This window comes from Bolinopsis microptera, chromosome 7 (genome assembly GCF_026151205.1).
Source record: "Bolinopsis microptera isolate Bmic1 chromosome 7, MBARI_Bmic_1.0, whole genome shotgun sequence".
Taxonomy (NCBI): Eukaryota; Metazoa; Ctenophora; class Tentaculata; order Lobata; family Bolinopsidae; genus Bolinopsis; species Bolinopsis microptera.
The window spans coordinates 12,317,065-12,334,444 of NC_087078.1; the positions used below are offsets into that span (position 1 = coordinate 12,317,065).

Here is a 17,380-nt window from a genome sequence, read left to right on the forward strand (position 1 = left end):
TGCTGTTGCTTATTGTGCCATCCCCGGCCATACTTCATTACAACTTCTCAAGCATTGATATTAAACGTGAGTTGTTGGATTGGTATTTGATTTAAGTTTTATTGAAAAATGTATTTATACATTATATAGTGCATTTTACGCAGATTTCTATATATTTTAAAAATCTGCTTAAAATATGCACTGTGAATTCAACTTATTCCAGATGAATAAGTCCACTGCTTTATGTCATTGTCATAGTGTTGCAACCTGCAGAAAATTGTCAATTAATTTGCTTATTATGAAAGCAATCTCGTAGCAGCAAATGAAATTGGTTCACGTGGATACGGCTCCTATTATTTCGCTCGCCCAAAAACGTGAGTTTATACAACAAACACGATCAAAACAATTTTATATAAAACAGCTAACCTCAACCATAACCCTAACCATAACCACGGAGCTTACCGATACCTCAATAGTCAATACTTTAACCACAATCCTAACCCAAGTACACGTTTTACCAGTCAGTCACGTGACCAAAACAGTTTTTTGCCCATGCCCCATAACTCTTCAGAGGAGTATTTTTATCCTACATCATGGGGGTGATTCAGAATCATGGGGGTGATTCAGAATGAGTGTAAAAAGATGACTATTATTATTATTATAAAACTGAAAACAGGATCTTACCGACAAAAATGATTCTTAAAAATACCTTAATGCGATAAACTGTACCCTTGAAAAAGATTTTCCCAACATCTGTTGCATGCAGCTATATCTTTAATTTCGTTCAATTCATGAGAGCTGTCCATTTGCAGATTTCTACTACTTAAATCACTTCTTAAAACCGATAACAAGTTCATTCTAGGTCTCCCCAACCTTCCAATGAATAATAAAAGATAACTAGTAAGATTAAACGAGATAAATACATAAAGGATAGTAAAAGTATTATACCCGAGGAGGCTAAGTCCCGACCACATTTTTTACATTGTACTAAGGTAATGATATTTTAACCAGTACTGGCACCACCCAACCGTATCCTTCAATAAGAGCTATGAATAATGGAAATCCGAAATGTGAACTGTCAATTCGCGCTATTCTTATCGTTAATTCAGTGTCCCAAAAAAGACGTCCCAGTGAGAAACCCTCCTCATTTCCTCAATTTTCCTTTCATGGTACTCATGTCTTGGAATGTTTACCTAAAAGGGTTGGGAGATTTGTTTGTGACTTCTGAAAACTTAAGCAAACTATTTTGAGTCCTCATTTCAAAAATGCCAAAAATTGTCCGAAATAGTCCTCAAATTATGGGCTCGTCCACCATTCGGAGCGCTGAGCCAAGAGGAAAAAATCTTTTGTCATGAATTTGATTGCATACTGTTACTTTTTGTCTCACCTCACTCCCGAACACCTCAGTTAATGCCAAAAGTCCCAAGAGGTGCTCGCAAATGGTAACTTTCCCAGCAGGCCTGAAACCCAAAAATGGACAATAAGCCGAATTTGCATAAATTATGCAATTTTTTATGCGAAAGTCGCTAGTCGCTGATTTTCTAGCTTTAATAGTCGCACATGTTCCTTGGTAAGTGTACTGACAGATCAATTAGGCCCATATAGTGTCTCATGCTCGACCATATAAACTCTCTTCTGATGGAATCAAATGCAGACTTCAAATCAATGAAGTTAACATGTAATGGAATGTTAAGGCCAGAGGGGGGGGGGGGGTAAAATTAATTTTTCCAGTTTTCACATATTTGATCAGAGCTGCTGGAGACGAACAAGAAGAAAAAAACCCGACCGAAATCTGACCTTACGTTTTTGAGATATCGCGTTTAACTTAACTGTAAAAAGTTTAAAAACCTTAACTTGAAAAGACTGGCCACACCCAGAAGCTGAAACTTGGCACAGGTGTTCTTTGGGGTGTTACGCAAAAACGTTACGTTTTAGAATTTTGATTTTTGCCTTTGTTCTTGAAATATGAGGTTAACTTTAGCCCAAATTCGAAAAAATTCGAAAAAATTTCTGGCCTTAAACTCAATACAGTTATGAATAATGGTTCGGATTGAATAAATTTGATCAATACAAGAGCGGTTCCGTCTGAACCCACACTGATTCTCCCTAAGAAGACACTCCATTCCAACATCTAATCTCTTTAGAATAATCATTTCGAGAATCTTAGATGACGTTGCCCACAGAGCTTTATTCCCCTATTATTACTGCAGTATGAAGTGTCTCCCTTCTTTCCAATAACCACTATAACCCCTTTCAGCCAGTCATCAGGTATCACCTCTTCTACTATAGAAATTAGAAATTGGAAATGAAAATTAGACAATTATATCAAAACTATAAACCTCACACTATTTTTACAGGGTTGTTAAGAAGAACTACCGATCAAGAATACAAAGACATCGAGACATCAAAAATCAGAGATTACTGTATTGGAAAGCTTGGGGTCCCCTACAATTACTCAAGGCAAGTGCTTAATTTGTTTTTCCCGTGCAGATAAAAACATAAAAATTACCTTTACGTGCTATGTTAATCTAAACAACACTTGAACTTAATAAACAAAATAACCTGCACTTAATAAACTGTCATTTTCAGTGATTCTCACAACGACATGGTCGAGGACCATTATTATGCGAAACTAAACTACGTGGCACAGCATCTTTATATAAACGACGACTACAAGTTCATCTACCTTTCAGTTCCAAAGGTAGAATCTCTCTTTTCTTCCTTATCATCCAACAGGCGCCAGTCGCTTGTTAGGCAAGCAAAATTTAATGGTTTAATTTAGCGAATTATGTTGAGTGGCTCAAAAGTCGAAGGGTTTAAATCTTTAAAATGCCAAATATCTACAGTTTTCAAAAATCGATCGTCAAAATGTGCAGCTAAGTTGCAATAATGATCTCGAGTGAAATCCAACAAATAAGTTAAAATCTGTTCGACTAATATAAGGACCAGGTTAAAACCTTTAAGAAGGTTAAAACCTTCTTCCGTAGAAATCTTCCCATAGTCTTTAGTCACCCATATCCCTTGACTATTAGAGTATTAGTATAAGTTAATAAACGTAGTGGCGTTGAAACTTGAAAGTATTAAAACGCTATACTTTCAACACTATACTAGAACTATTTAACAAAGTATTTGAATGCAAATAATAAATATGGCATATTATTCAGCTCGGCAGAAGTAGAAGCAAGGGTTTTAAGTTTTAAGTTTTAACTTCAAGTGAATTTCATGTCTATTACTATATACAGTCTCTTGCCTTGCTCATTTACGATGCACTGAGCAATGCAAGAATCTAGCTATGCTTTGAATGTCGTTAAATAAAGGTTATATTTCAGTTTGAACAACAGAAATAATTCTTTAGTGAATGGTGAAAATGTAAATTATCTCTGGAAAAGGAGACTCCGGTATTGTAATGTATCCAATAATGCAGCTATGACGTCACAAATTAGACTCCAAGAAAGCCATAACGATGGAATTAAACGTAAGAAAGCTCATAATTTCAGGCTGATAAAACAACAAGATTGGTGGTTTACACTGAGTTTAACTTAAATTAGATGCTGGTTTAAATTGGACTCAGTAATTTTCCAGCTTCTATCATTGTCCACTGTCCAAACATCAACATGTCAAACAACAAAGTTTAAGTTTAATACAGGGAGACAACTTATAGCCCCAATGAGGTTTAAAGTTAATTTTAAAATTGAGTTGTTATGTAACTACGCTGCTGAGTACTTGAGTATGTACTGACAGACAATTTTTTTGGAACAAATGTCACATCATGGTCAAATGTTATTATCCCTGATAAGCATTATAAGGCGTCAGCGAGCGGGCTGGTCATTTTTGCCTGGTTGAATAAATTTCGGCTGACTTATAGCTGGCTAAGCAGGATACAAAATTGCAAAACAGAATCATTAAGATGATGATTGGAATGCACATTATTTTAGGCCTTATTTTCGTCCAATAATATGCGATACGTAATATAAAATAGGGCCAACCTTAAGGCTGACGACTTAGTGAACGAACTGTTTTCGTGTTAGCGAGATTGCATAATAAACACTAACATATCAACGGTATTTCTTCAGAATTCGAGGATTCAGGTCATTGGAGTGAAAAATTTGTCGGTTAAAAATCGTCTAAAAGATCTTACCAGATGGCTGAGCCAAATTAAAACCATCGGCTGATTTAGCTCACACTTCTACTGCAACACAGCTACACCCCTCATTCCTTTATCAAACAATCTTAAATGCAAATATCATGAAAATACAGAGTGGACGACACTGCAGGTTATCAGGACTTACATAAGTGTTTACACTGAACATCATAAACAATTGACTTCATATCAAAACCAAAACAACACAATGTCATTATAATACACCTACATGACGTTAACATAATGTCATGATATAACTACTGTGTGAACATGCAGCGGGAGATTATAGCAAGAGCTACACTGTAGTTTTTAGCGTACTTTGTGAATATTTATGAGGTACTGAAGTTATGAAGTAGAAGTCATGAACTCTGAATGCATAACTTAACTAGTTCTCGTGAGAGTCCTTTATAAAGCGCAAATTGAAACCCTCCGTTTAACCCTACGTTGGTACCTGAGATAACATTTCGAAGAAATATAGCCCACGCGTATCATCCGTCAAAAATAAAACATATTACTGATTATATTCATATACTGCGAGGGTCACGCGTAGTCACAAAAAAAGTATATAATTGTTCAAATTGATGACCAAGCAACATCACTGTCTTTAAATTCATGTTCACGATCACAATGGACCTAAATAGTCAAAGATCGAGATTCGACTTTACTTCTGTAGTACTACTACTATGTCGGAGCTAAGTCCGATCTACGCCAGAAAACCCCCTCCATATATCCCTGTCCCGCATCAGGGTTCGCAGTTCCTCTTTAGAGTTTGTCCCAACTTCCTTCAGTAACATAGACAAGTAGCTTTGTCTTGGTCGGCCTTGCTGTGCTCTACCGTGCGTAGGTTCCCATAAGACTAAATCACTGGCAAGTAGCTCAGGATGTCGGATGCAGTGTCCCGCCATTTTTAATCCCCTGCTTCGTAACTTGTTTGACAGCCTTGGGAGGCTACCATACAAAGTTATATTGCTGACCTTGTCCTTCCATGAGATACCCAGCACCATACGCAACATCTTTGTGTATGTCCCGTCCAAACTTTTCTCTTGAGCCTTTGTCAGTGTCCAGGTTTCTGATCCGTAGAGCAGTACTGATTCACAAGCCGCTATGAACAATCTAATCTTTAGGCTCTTTGAGAGTTTGGATTTCCAGATATCCTTCAGTCTATGTAGGGCACCCCACGCTTTTCCCTTTCTAACCCTTATCTCCCTATCTGTGCTCTCAATCCAGGAGCCTAAGTAGATGAAATCATCTACATTTTCTATGGCTTCCCCGGATCGACTTTGTAGGTCGCTAGATCGATCCTCCATATTCAGTGTCATGACCTTGGTCTTGCCTTCGTTTATGTGTAGTCCCACGCTTGCTGCCGCCGATTCTACTCTGAGCAGGAACTCGTTAGCCTTGTCCATGTCCTCAGATATAAGTGCTATATCATCTGCAAAGTCCACATCGGTGATGATCTTGGGCCCCACTCTTCTGCTTTTTCTACGTTCGAGGGTGAGTCCAAGTCGCTCCGCATCATCGCCTATGGCTTGCCTCATACAGTAGTCGATGACTATTGCAAAGAGGTAAGGTGCTAAGGTATCACCCTGTAACACACCTGCAAGTATCTCGAACAATTCAGTTTCTCCGTCTGGAGTTAGGACTTTGGCCATTGTCTTCTCGTACATGAGCCGTATAAGCTGCACGATTTTGACTGGGATGCCGTAAGCTTCTAGAATCTTTAGCATTTTCCCACGATGTACACTGTCGAAAGCCTTCTTAAAGTCTATAAATGTCAGAACAGCTGGCAGTTTCCGACTCTTGACACCCTCTATAAGACGTCTCAGTACCAATATCTGTTGAGTTGTTGACCTTCCTGGTCTGAATCCATTCTGGTTTCTACGCAGAATTGTCTCGATTTCTGGCTTCAACCGGTTTAGAACCATCTTGTTTAGAGACTTGGCAACTAGGGATGACAAGCTTATTCCCCGATAGTTCATTGGTTCGCTAAGGTCGCCCTTCTTTGGAATTGGTATGATGTTGGCAGTTGACCATTGGTCTGGTTTCTCACCTTTCAATAGAGCATTGTTACAGAAGTCTAAGACAATTTGATCAAGGTCGCATCGTTTTAAGACTTCTGGGGCTATGTTGTCGTCACCCCATGCTTTCCCTTCCTTTATGCTGGACTTTGCTTTCCTGTACTCATCCAACGTAAACGGTTCTGTTCCGATATTCAGAGGTGGGTGGACTGGATCAATATCCTCTTCCGCGTTCTCTACCGTCGGTGGTGAGCCGAGAAGAGTAGCAAAATAGTCCTTCCATTTCTGAACCCTTTCCGTTGGTGAGTTTCCCTTGATTTTGCCAGTATATGATGGAGCTTTACCTGTGATCTTGTTGATCATGGTCCAGCTTTTAGCATGTCTGCCCTGCCAACTTGCTTCCTCCAGTTCCCGGACCTGCCCCTCCAGCAGGTGCTCTTTGGCTGCTTGATAAGCATCGCCTAGCTTCTGTTTGCCCTCTTGAACAGCTATTCGGTTGTCTTCTGTAGCATCTGAGTGGTATTTTATGCTACATTCCCTCAGCTTCAGCCTGGCAATCTCAACACTTGGAGTCGCTGAGATTTTACATCTTTTCTTTTTCTCCTTTTCAGGTAGTAAAAGTCGAGAAGTTGTCCTATTCGCATCAATAAAGCATTGGTACCTTTCTGTTGCCGTCTGATCATCCTTTTCAAGTATGGAAAAGCGGTTTTTAACTTCCACTGTGTACCTCTCTTGTAGAGCGATATCAGTTTTAAGTTTAGACCAGTCCAGAACCGGAGCCCTCTTCTCCGTCTTGCTTATCCGTAGACTAAGCTTTACCCTTGCTACGACTACTCTGTGATCCGAGCCAATACTGTGGAAACTACCATATGCTTCGGAGTTCTTGACGGAGTTCCGCCATTTCTTCCGGCAAATGATGAAGTCGATTTGAGATTTACTTTGACTCATATCTGAGAGATATGTCCAGAGTTTACCTCTTCGCTTCTGAAATCTGGTGTTTGTGATTTCTAGCTGTCGCTCCAACAGCATATCCTCTAGCAGTCTACCATTTCGGTTTGCTGGACCCTTGTGGAAGGATGTCCAGTTTCCTGATGATGAGACATGCGCATTGAGGTCTCCTACAACGAATAGTAAGTTGTGGGCTGGTATCTGGTCGATGGCACCACCAAGGCTGTCGTAGTAGTTTTCTGCTTCGTCGACAGTCGCCCCCTCTGTCGGGCTATAAGTCACAATAACAGTTGTGACCGGGTTCCCTGCAAAGTTGGCTACCATCGTCCTCCTGTCATGTGAGTATACACTAATCAATGAGTTGAATACTGTCTTTTTGTCCAAGACAATACCAACCCCACCAGCAGCCGCCCCATTGCTGGTTCTCCATGCCGAAGTTGTTATGAGGTGAGAGCTTCCAAGATCTTGATACTCGATTTCAGTGCTATGTACTACCCGATGCTCCTGAATGCCCAAAATATGTACGCCACTATCCCTCATGCATACACCCAGCTCATCCCTCTTGTATTGTTCTCTTATTGTTCGTACATTAAGAGTTCCTACAAGAATTTCCTTCTGGCCACGTAGTAGTAGGGTACCAGCCTTTGAAAGAGTTGGAGCAGGAGATTTGGGTGTGACCCGCCGGTCGAGAGATTAAGGTGTGTGCCCGAGGTAAATACCCCACACACCATGTGTTGAGTCTACGGCGGCGCCCGGCCAATAGGCAGGTCACAAATTGTTTTGCCAGACTTGTATAACCGCATCATAGTACTCAAGCGAACAACCATCCCCCTGTTCGCTAGGGCCGTTACTGCAGAAAGCCTCACGTCTAGAACAATTGATCATTTGTCGCTCCTGATCCTAGAGCATCCTTGTCTCGTTACTTGTCACATGCACTTTTTCTAAAGAGGAACTGTATAGTGATATACAGAAAGAAAATCTGTAGTAGATTTTCAAAGGCGACTGATAATATTGCGGACGCCACACCAACAATATGACAACCATACCATAATCCAACATTCCCATGCACCTTTATAGTTTAGAGTGCTTAGCACTATCCCAACTGCCAATATATTGCCAAAACGTTTTTGTCCAACAGAAATGCCAACTATAGTTATAGTGTTATACACTGTGCCTCAAATTATTTGATCAAAGCCGAGGATGTGTGGGATGGTAGGCCGGTATATGTAGTGTAGTGCTGACACCTAACTAGGACTGAGTGCAGTAGGACGGTAGAATGCAAGTGTGGAAGTGAGGATGTGGGATGGTAGGCCGGTATATGTAGTGTAGTGCTGACACCTAACTAGGACTGAGTGCAGTAGGACGGTAGAATGCAAGTGTGGAAGTGAGGATGTGGGATGGTAGGCCGGTATATGTAGTGTAGTGCTGACACCTAACTAGGACTGAGTGCAGTAGGACGGTAGAATGCAAGTGTGGAAGTGAGGATGTGGGATGGTAGGCCGGTATATGTAGTGTAGTGCTGACACCTAACTAGGACTGAGTGCAGTAGGACGGTAGAATGCAAGTGTGGAAGTGAGGATGTGGGATGGTAGGCCGGTATATGTAGTGTAGTGCTGACACCTAACTAGGACTGAGTGCAGTAGGACGGTAGAATGCAAGTGTGGAAGTAGTAATTTAAATTAATTTAAACTTAATAACGATCTCTTCATGACTGAGGAGCTAATATAACGACGATACACGATGATTCTTGTTTTCACACAATATGAGAGTCATCAAAAGCATTTATATAGTTGGGCCATCTCCAGTTTTCGAATCCAACAATATCATAATATTGTGATTCGTTATAGAAAGTTGTTTGAGTTTTTTTGTATATGGAAACATTTGTAGGTGGCGTGCAGCAATTGGAAAAGACTTATTCTGCGTTTGAGGAATGTCACCGACGAGAAGAAACTTTCCTACCCTCATGTCATGAGCGATTTTAAACGTTTGGTAAGAAATAATTTACGATTTCCTGAAGGAGATGAAAACATTCGTTATTTAATATTGTCTACTCCTAGCTATAGCCAGTGATCTTTTTATTTTTGCGATCAAGATGAAGCAAGAATGTCAAAATTTTCTTCATTTCATAAAAGTTATCTCTGACCAAGATGCTGGTGATTTTCGTCGAGCAGTATTTAATGCATCACGAAGACTTAGTTAAGTAGAAAGTTCTATTTCTAACATTTTAGGCAGCTTTTTGAACATAATTAACATAATATGGTTACAAGAGAATCCTGTAACCATATTTTGTTAATTATGTTCAATAAGCTGCCTTAAATGAAAAAATTCGGTTACAACTCCATTTTATTATTGAAGCCTCGTTGCAATGTATAAGTTTATAAGTTTGTTTGAAAATCGGATTTAGATTAAGCTCAAAGGTACAGTATCCCTTTCAAGTCAAACTTAAAATACTACAATTTTTGGGTAATAAGATCTGTATCACTAATCACTATCATACTAAGAATGAATAACCCTTACATGATCAACCGTGACGTCACAAAACATTGGAACCATAACATTAACTGCTGAAACCTCCAGTCACAAATCTCTGGGATCCTAAACAGGGACCTAATTCAGAGCAAACAAAAGAAATTTCGCAGTAATTAGAGTCGCAGTTATAACAAACAAGTGGGCTAATTAGGTTACATGCTTGTAGCACATAGACAACAAAAGGCAGTGGTTCTCTTCAAGTTTGGCACACAGCTGCATGGTCGTTTAAAACGGTTAATGCCGGAAACCACTTGACTTCCCGTGAATGACCATAACAATTAGATACTATATTTGAATCAATTACCCAGGATTACGAAACTCCCCCTCTTGATCAGGCATCGTGTGAAGCTGTGAATCCTCGCTAACATAAGAAACAAGAGTTTAATCACGCACATTACGACCTCATCTCACGTGATATCCACAGGTTGATCTGCCCAGAACAGAATGGAGGTCAGTGCTCCAGGATTACGGATACTACAAGTTCGCGTTTGTCAGGAACCCGTGGACGCGACTTGTTAGCGCCTACGTGGATAGGTTTACTAGATACGACAAGTGGTGGTATGGCTACATTCAACAGTAAGTAAAAGTGTAGCTAAAAGAGCGCCGCGCATAGGGAGTGGAGGGCCAACTGTCATGTAAACAGTAAGTACGGTAAAAAGTCTCAACAGCCAGAAATCCTGTAATTGGTTACTAAAACTTATTTACTAACCGGACATCATTTGAAAACTTTTATATTGACGCATGTTTTAATTTAAGTGTTATAAGCATTAAATATGGAGCCAAGTTTAGAGCTATTAATAAAATATCATAAACGCTTACCTGGGAACCCAGGCTATTATATTATGCTGATAATGATATATAGTAAGGGGAAAAGTGGTCGATTTAAGGGTTCCGTTGGATTTGAATGTTCACAAGGATTTCTCAACGGAATATGGTAGTTAGGACCCCTACGAACATAATTAGACTTGTTGCCAATTTTGTATCTCAACAGATACACCACTTTTACCACTTTTTACCACCTTTGTACCACTTTTCTGGTTTGCCAAATATCTTTAGTTGTGAACGTCGTAGAAGGCTGAAAATTAACCTAGAATGTTTATCTTATCAAGGAGTAAAACTTTTGTATCAAAAAATTTTTACATTGGACAATCAGCTAATTGGATAATTACCAATTAGTTAATCACCAAAAAAAGTGAAAATTTTTATTGGCTCAAAATGATTGAAATCGTTTGAAACACGGAGAAATGTAGTTTTTAGAAAAACTTCAAAAATTGTTCACTTAAAATTTTTTTTCGAGACTTAAAAAAAAAGTTTGAAAATTTGAAAATATTTTTTTCCGCCAAAAGTGATCGAATTGCATGAAACGTGGATAAAAATGCCTTGCAGAAAAATTTCGAAGATTTTTAGATTGAGGAATACTAAAATCATCAATATTTGAAGTTGGAGTTCAGTAAATCTCGACATATTTTAGTAATTAGGAATAGCTTAGCGGAAAGGGCTGGACCTGAAAAAGGTTAACCACACAATATTAGAGTTTCGTAACTAATTACAATACAGCTTTATCAAATTCCACATAAAGAAACAGCACAAAAGGACCATTTAAGATCGAACCGATTTTACCTGCTGTACTATCATTTTATTGATTTCAATGAACAAAACCTCTGTCAATCTTGCCAATCTATACCGGGTATCTGAATGTACCGGACCTCTTATTTACCTCTATAATTAGACCCAGTTGTGCAAGAAATGCGATTTCTCACAGGGGTTTCTTTAAACTGTGCACTTTTTATCACTCTCGCAACTCGCAAGAGGCCTGGTATTATAGGGATTAGGGGGGGGGGGGGGGTATAGGAAGCGAGTGTAAATATACCTTCCATCATCCATTGTGGCTTTTTTGTATTGTGAATGCGCATGCCGCTTCGTTTGCTATGCCATATACCTCGAATAACCCCCATATGTCATTGCCAGGGTCGGGATAGAGCTGGAGATAGCATTGAAAAGTTGCTAGAAATAGCTAGATTTAGAGTAAACTGGTGGTAGCTGGGTGGTGCTAGCATGGATGTAGCAGAACGTAGCTACACGGGGTTTCATTGGAGTTGGTTATTTTAATGGCCAAAGAGTGCCGGAACTAAAGTTACTTAAGATTGCAGTTTAGGGGCAGTGTAAACCACGGTGTAGTCAGGGACACAGAGCTACAGTGCAGGAGTACTGCAATAGAACAGTGCAAATGATACAGTCTGCAACAGTAAAACGCCGACGAAGCTAGACTTAGAGTGAACTGATGGAAGCTGGGTGGTGCTAAAATGGAGGTAGCAGAACGTACTACATGATGAAAACAGGAAAACTAAGGCTGGTTGAGACCTAAAAAGATGTGAATCTGTCCTGATAGATCCAGTGAAGAGCGAGTAGCGAAGAGTTTGATCACTAACCTAAAGCTCTAAAGAAGAAGAGGGCTAAAGAGACTCACTTTTATCAATAAATCCGGTACGGCAAGGTCTTTAGCCTTGATAAGAAGATACCATGAAGTAATTCATGCAGAAAAGTCGATTTATATAAAGGGTTTCGTTGGATCTAAAAAGGGTGGGTCAGTCTCTCTGTTTTCATAAGATTCTGATGAAATGCTGTTAAGCTCAGGACGGTGATCTTAATAGGTCGGATAGCTGTATCTGGTTGCTTCCAGCCCACCCTTGTCGCTTGAAAATAAGTTCTCACCCCACCTCTTCCAAAAATACAGTTACCAGAGCAGGAAACTCTTCTTCCTCCTCTTCTTTCAACACAAACACAATCAGGTTCCAGCTACTCTCCTCCTCTGCAGCCACAATCTTATCTCCTTCTTCGGAGTTTTACTGTTGCAGACTGTATCACTTGCACTGTTCTTTTGCAGTACTCCTGCACTGTAGCTCTGTGTCCCTGACTACACCGTGGTTTACACTGCCCCTAAACTGCAATCTTAAGTAACTTTAGTTCCGGCACTCTTTGGCCATTAAAATAACCAACTCCAATGAAACCCCGTGTAGCTACGTTCTGCTACATCCATGCTAGCACCACCCAGCTACCACCAGTTTACTCTAAATCTAGCTATTTCTAGCAACTTTTCAATGCTATCTCCAGCTCTATCCCGACCCTGGCAATGACATATGGGGGTTATTCGAGGTATATGGCATAGCAAACGAAGCGGCATGCGCATACAATACCCCCCCCCCCCCCCCCCCCCCCCCCCTATAATACCAGGCCTCTTGCGAGTTGCGAGAGTGATAAAAAGTGCACAGTTTAAAGAAACCGCTGTGAGAAATCGCATTTCTTGCACAACTGGGTCTAATTATAGAGGTAAATAAGAGGTCCGGTACATTCAGATACCCGGTATAGATTGGCAAGATTGACAGAGGTTTTGATCATTGAAATCAATAAAATGATAGTACAGCAGGTAAAATCGATTCGATCTTAAATGGTCCTTTTGTGCTGTTTCTTTATGTGGAATTTGATAAAGCTGTATTGTAATTAGTTATGAAACTCTAATATTGTGTGGTTAACCTTTTTCAGGTCCAGCCCTTTCCGCTAAGCTATTCCTAATTACTAAAATATGTCGAGATTTACTGAACTCCAACTTCAAATATTGATGATTTTAGTATTCCCCAATCTAAAAATCTTCGAAGTTTTTCTGCAAAGCATTTTTATCCACGTTTCATGCAATTCGATCACTTTTGGCGGAAAAAAATATTTTCAAATTTTCAAACTTTTTTTTTGAAGTCTCGAAAAAAAATTTTAAGTGAAAAATTGTTGAAGTTTTTCTAAAAACTACATTTCTCCGTGTTTCAAACGATTTAAATCATTTTAAGCCAATAAAAAATTTTCACTTTTTTTGGTGATTAACTAATTGGTAATTATCCAATTAGCTGATTGTCCGATGTAAAAATTTTGGATACAAAAGTTTTACTCCTTGATAAGATAAAAATTCTAGGTTAATTTGCAGCCTTCTATGATGTTCACAACTAAAGATATTTGGCAAACCAGAAAGGTGGTACAAAGGTGGTAAAAAGTGGTAAAAGTGGTGTTTCCGTTGAGATACAAAATTGGCAACAAGTCTAATTATGTTCTTAGGGGTCCTAACTACCATATTCCGTTGAGAAATCCTTGTGAACATTCGAATCCAACGGAATGCCACTTTTCCCCTTACTAATAGATGAACAATAAACATATTATAGAGATTCGGCGTAGTGACAGGCTGAATGACAGGCTGAGCGCCGCCCAGTAACATAAACGCATGAACACGGTTTCGCAAATGCCAAGTTGTAACAGTAAAAACCTGCCAAGTCAAAGCAGTAACTCCCTGCCTCTAGGTCAGAAGGTAAAAGGATGATAAAGAACCACCGACCTGGAGCCTCCCAAGCTGAGATAAATAGCGGCAGTGACGTCAGGTTCGGGGAGTTTGTCAGTGATATCCTGGACCATCAGAGAGATGCTCCGAATAAAACAGTAACCACGGTTAGTTCATGTAGTTACAACTTGCAGTTTATCGAGATTAATAATTGTAATGTCCAAATTTCTATATTTTCAACTAGTCTTCAACTGATTAGATTTGGAATTTGGTTTTTATCATAAACAGAACTTAACGATTGATATTAAATATTCTTCTTGAACTATGAAGTAGATGTATAATACATTAAAAACTCAATCGTCAAATCTTGAACCGAATCACAAGTTCATAATATACACAACCTCGCCAGAAACTGAACGAGCACTGGAACGCCCAGTTCTTCATAGCAGGTCTGTGCCACCCGTGGCTAGAGTATGATTACATCGGTCGGTATGAGGACCTGGACACAGCTTCACTTGATGTCTTCCAGCATGTTAACCTCCCTCAGTATATAGACAGTTTCCCTAAACCCTCCCGGAATAGCTCAACAGTGAGACGAGCTTCACTGGAGTATTCTTTGCTTGATTCGGAGTTGTTAGCAAATCTATCAATACAATTAAAACCAGATTTGGAAATGTTGGGGTATGGGGCCCCGGTTGAGTTGTCTCACATCCTTCCTGAGACTTGAGTTTGTTTTACTGATATAACAGTTTAATTTTAAAGTATGGGAAAGAAGACACAGCGATATGAGTATCCATAATGAAAAACACATTAATTCAATTGTTATTAAATAGTAATATCCATTCATCAATTATCAAAATACAAAACCATCGATATTTTGTGTGTATAGATTTAAATTTACTATAAAACGAAGTACTGCAAACTACAATTACAATAAACGACGTCTCTTTTGTGAGTTAAAAACTATTTTTCCGTTTCCAAAAGCTATTGAAAAGATTTCCGCTACATTAACTAACCTCGTCGAATTTCAACAAAATCGACTTTAAGTTATAATTTTAATCATCCAGGTTTTTCGCATGTCATTTTGTTGGAGATATGAATATTCATAGGAGGTTTTACCACGATCAGCATTTCCTCAACTATTTTGTCCATCTCACCGTAATGGAGTGAGGGCATTGATCTTGATGCCGGTAATGTTGCCCCAAACGATCGTGTTTTTGATCTCATAGACCTCTTTAATGTCTTCTTTATGTCATTCTTGAAGTCTTCCGTTGATGCTACAGATGGGAAGAGACTGATGGTGGAAAGTTTGTTTTCGTTGTTGAGGTTGATTTGGCTGATGGTTTTAACCTCGCAGGACGTGCTCACGAATGTGTTGCTCCGGTTTAGGAAGTCTTCCTCCCGGAATTTAATCTTCGAATCTGGTGGTTGAATTAAGTTACGGATATTTGCATTGTGTAACAAATTAATCTAGGTTTGATTAACTGGACATTATCCTGGACCGGATCCGGTCAGTTCTTTTTGATTAAGTGGAGACCCTGGTCATCAAAATAGTGTGCAAGTAAAATTCGAATTATTTTATTTTTTGGAAGGTAAACTTTGATGGAAAGTAGTATTTGAAGTGTGCTCGACTCCTATTAGGTGCAATATTATGGTTATTTTGAGAACCAATACTGAATAGAGTAAAGAATAAGCTTTATAGAAGTATATAAAGTATATATACTTTATTTTATGTATAAAATAAAACATTCTTATTTGCTTTTTTGAAGATGAAATTGGGAAAAATTGAGGCTAACACAATTGGGGACTTATGGGATTATTTGCCCAGAGTTAACCTGTATTAAATGTGATAATTTATATCAAATGTAATGCTAAGGTATATTTCAAGTTAAAAATGGTGATGGGGCTTACATTTCAAAACTACTTTTAAGCTTAATTGGTCCTCATTTGAGGATTGAAAATTGATACAAAAATGAAAATGCTGTAGGTTCTTTCAGATGCTATCTAAAAATACCAAAATCAAATACGGACGTGGCAAGTCCTAAATATCACGGTTATAAAACGATCTTTATGTCTAGAATAAGGTTATTTGAAGGCTAATGCAAAGGAAAGGTTTTTATCATTTCATCTTGATGAAAATGCGTGAAAATTTTGCTTACGTATTGATGCTTCGTGGCATTTTGGGAAACAGAGAACAAACTTTTTGGTTTTGGGATGTTTCGGACCAGGATCTTAGTTTTCTTTGTTATGTTGTCTATCAAACCTTTTCTGTCAGCTGATAGCCTCATCTGCAAGCAGGAAAGATCGGGAAGCGAGTACTTCAAGCACTTTTTACTAGATTTGAAGATAGCACCCGCCTCATCATACACAACAAACTTCCTTTCAAACCTCGCATCATGCAGATCCAAATTATCCATACTGATCAATATACGACACAATCACAAAGCACTCAATAAAACTAGGTCATGATAACTAACAATGAGGATCAGTGTTGAGCGTTATCGGCAGATTTTAGGGGAAGTGTACTGGTTCAATTTAAGAACAATTCCAGCCACGAGTCCAGTGCCAATTGGAGGACTGTGATTGGTCCACCTTCTTCACGTGTTATCGGAAAGATAACGAGAGTGGACAGAACTGCACGTGCAGATTTAAAACAGACTGAGATTGCTTGCTAGTTTTATTTCTTCAAGCACGGTCCAGATATATGTGGTCGGTTAAAAAGATGATGATGCACGCTGTGTGGAGTACGTTATGGATGAAGCTCGCACTTTAACTCTAACTGCTTCCAATCAAAGTTTAAAGTGATTTAAAGTGAACCTTGTTAGCGGTCCAGACAGCGAGCATGTGTTTATACAAGTGTGGTAATTCTTGTGGTAATTCTTGCGGTATTTCTTGTGAGATTGAATGTAATTCTATCACAAATAGTGAATTGTGATCGGACCAAACCACAAACTGTCCTTGCACTGTTTTCAGGTTAGCAAATGGTGGTGGCTTGTGGCTCTTAAATCAGATCAATAGGTCTAGCTAGCCAAGTCTTGGGTAAGCATAGATTCTTTCCACAATACCTACTCGCTAATTCTTCAAGAGCGTGTAATCTCAATTCGCTATGCTCAATGGACTTTTAAATGTTATGCAACATGAAATTTATTTTTGGATTAGTACTAAACAGTATATAATTTAAAGTTTTATTAACATTCCTTTGCTTTATGTTTATGAGAAATATTCAATTGCCTTTTGAACTCCTTATCATAACACGAACATATTGCAACGGTAAATCCCTTACCGCAGAAATTTATACTGGACAATATTTTCTTAAATAAAAAGACCAAGGAATGATGAACGTAAAACAGTAAATTGAGAATGATAATTTCTCATTCAGAGAATTTCGTAATTCTGTTTCTTTGGTTAATGATAGTATGAAAGTAAGAAATCATACATTTTAAACTAAAT

The 17,380-nt window shown here is 38.8% G+C and overlaps 1 protein-coding gene across 1 annotated transcript; it reads left to right on the forward strand.

The window, feature by feature from the left end:
- The first annotated feature begins 1,539 nt into the window (after positions 1 to 1,539).
- On the forward strand, positions 1,540 to 14,779 carry LOC134818704 (carbohydrate sulfotransferase 14-like). The gene is made up of 7 exons (XM_063828345.1): positions 1,540 to 1,549; positions 2,337 to 2,439; positions 2,569 to 2,680; positions 8,974 to 9,075; positions 10,040 to 10,191; positions 13,953 to 14,097; positions 14,340 to 14,779. The coding sequence occupies exons 1-7, from the start codon at positions 1,540 to 1,542 to the stop codon at positions 14,655 to 14,657; spliced, it is 942 nt and encodes a 313-aa protein (XP_063684415.1). The 3' UTR covers positions 14,658 to 14,779.
- Positions 14,780 to 17,380: the final 2,601 nt, after the last annotated feature.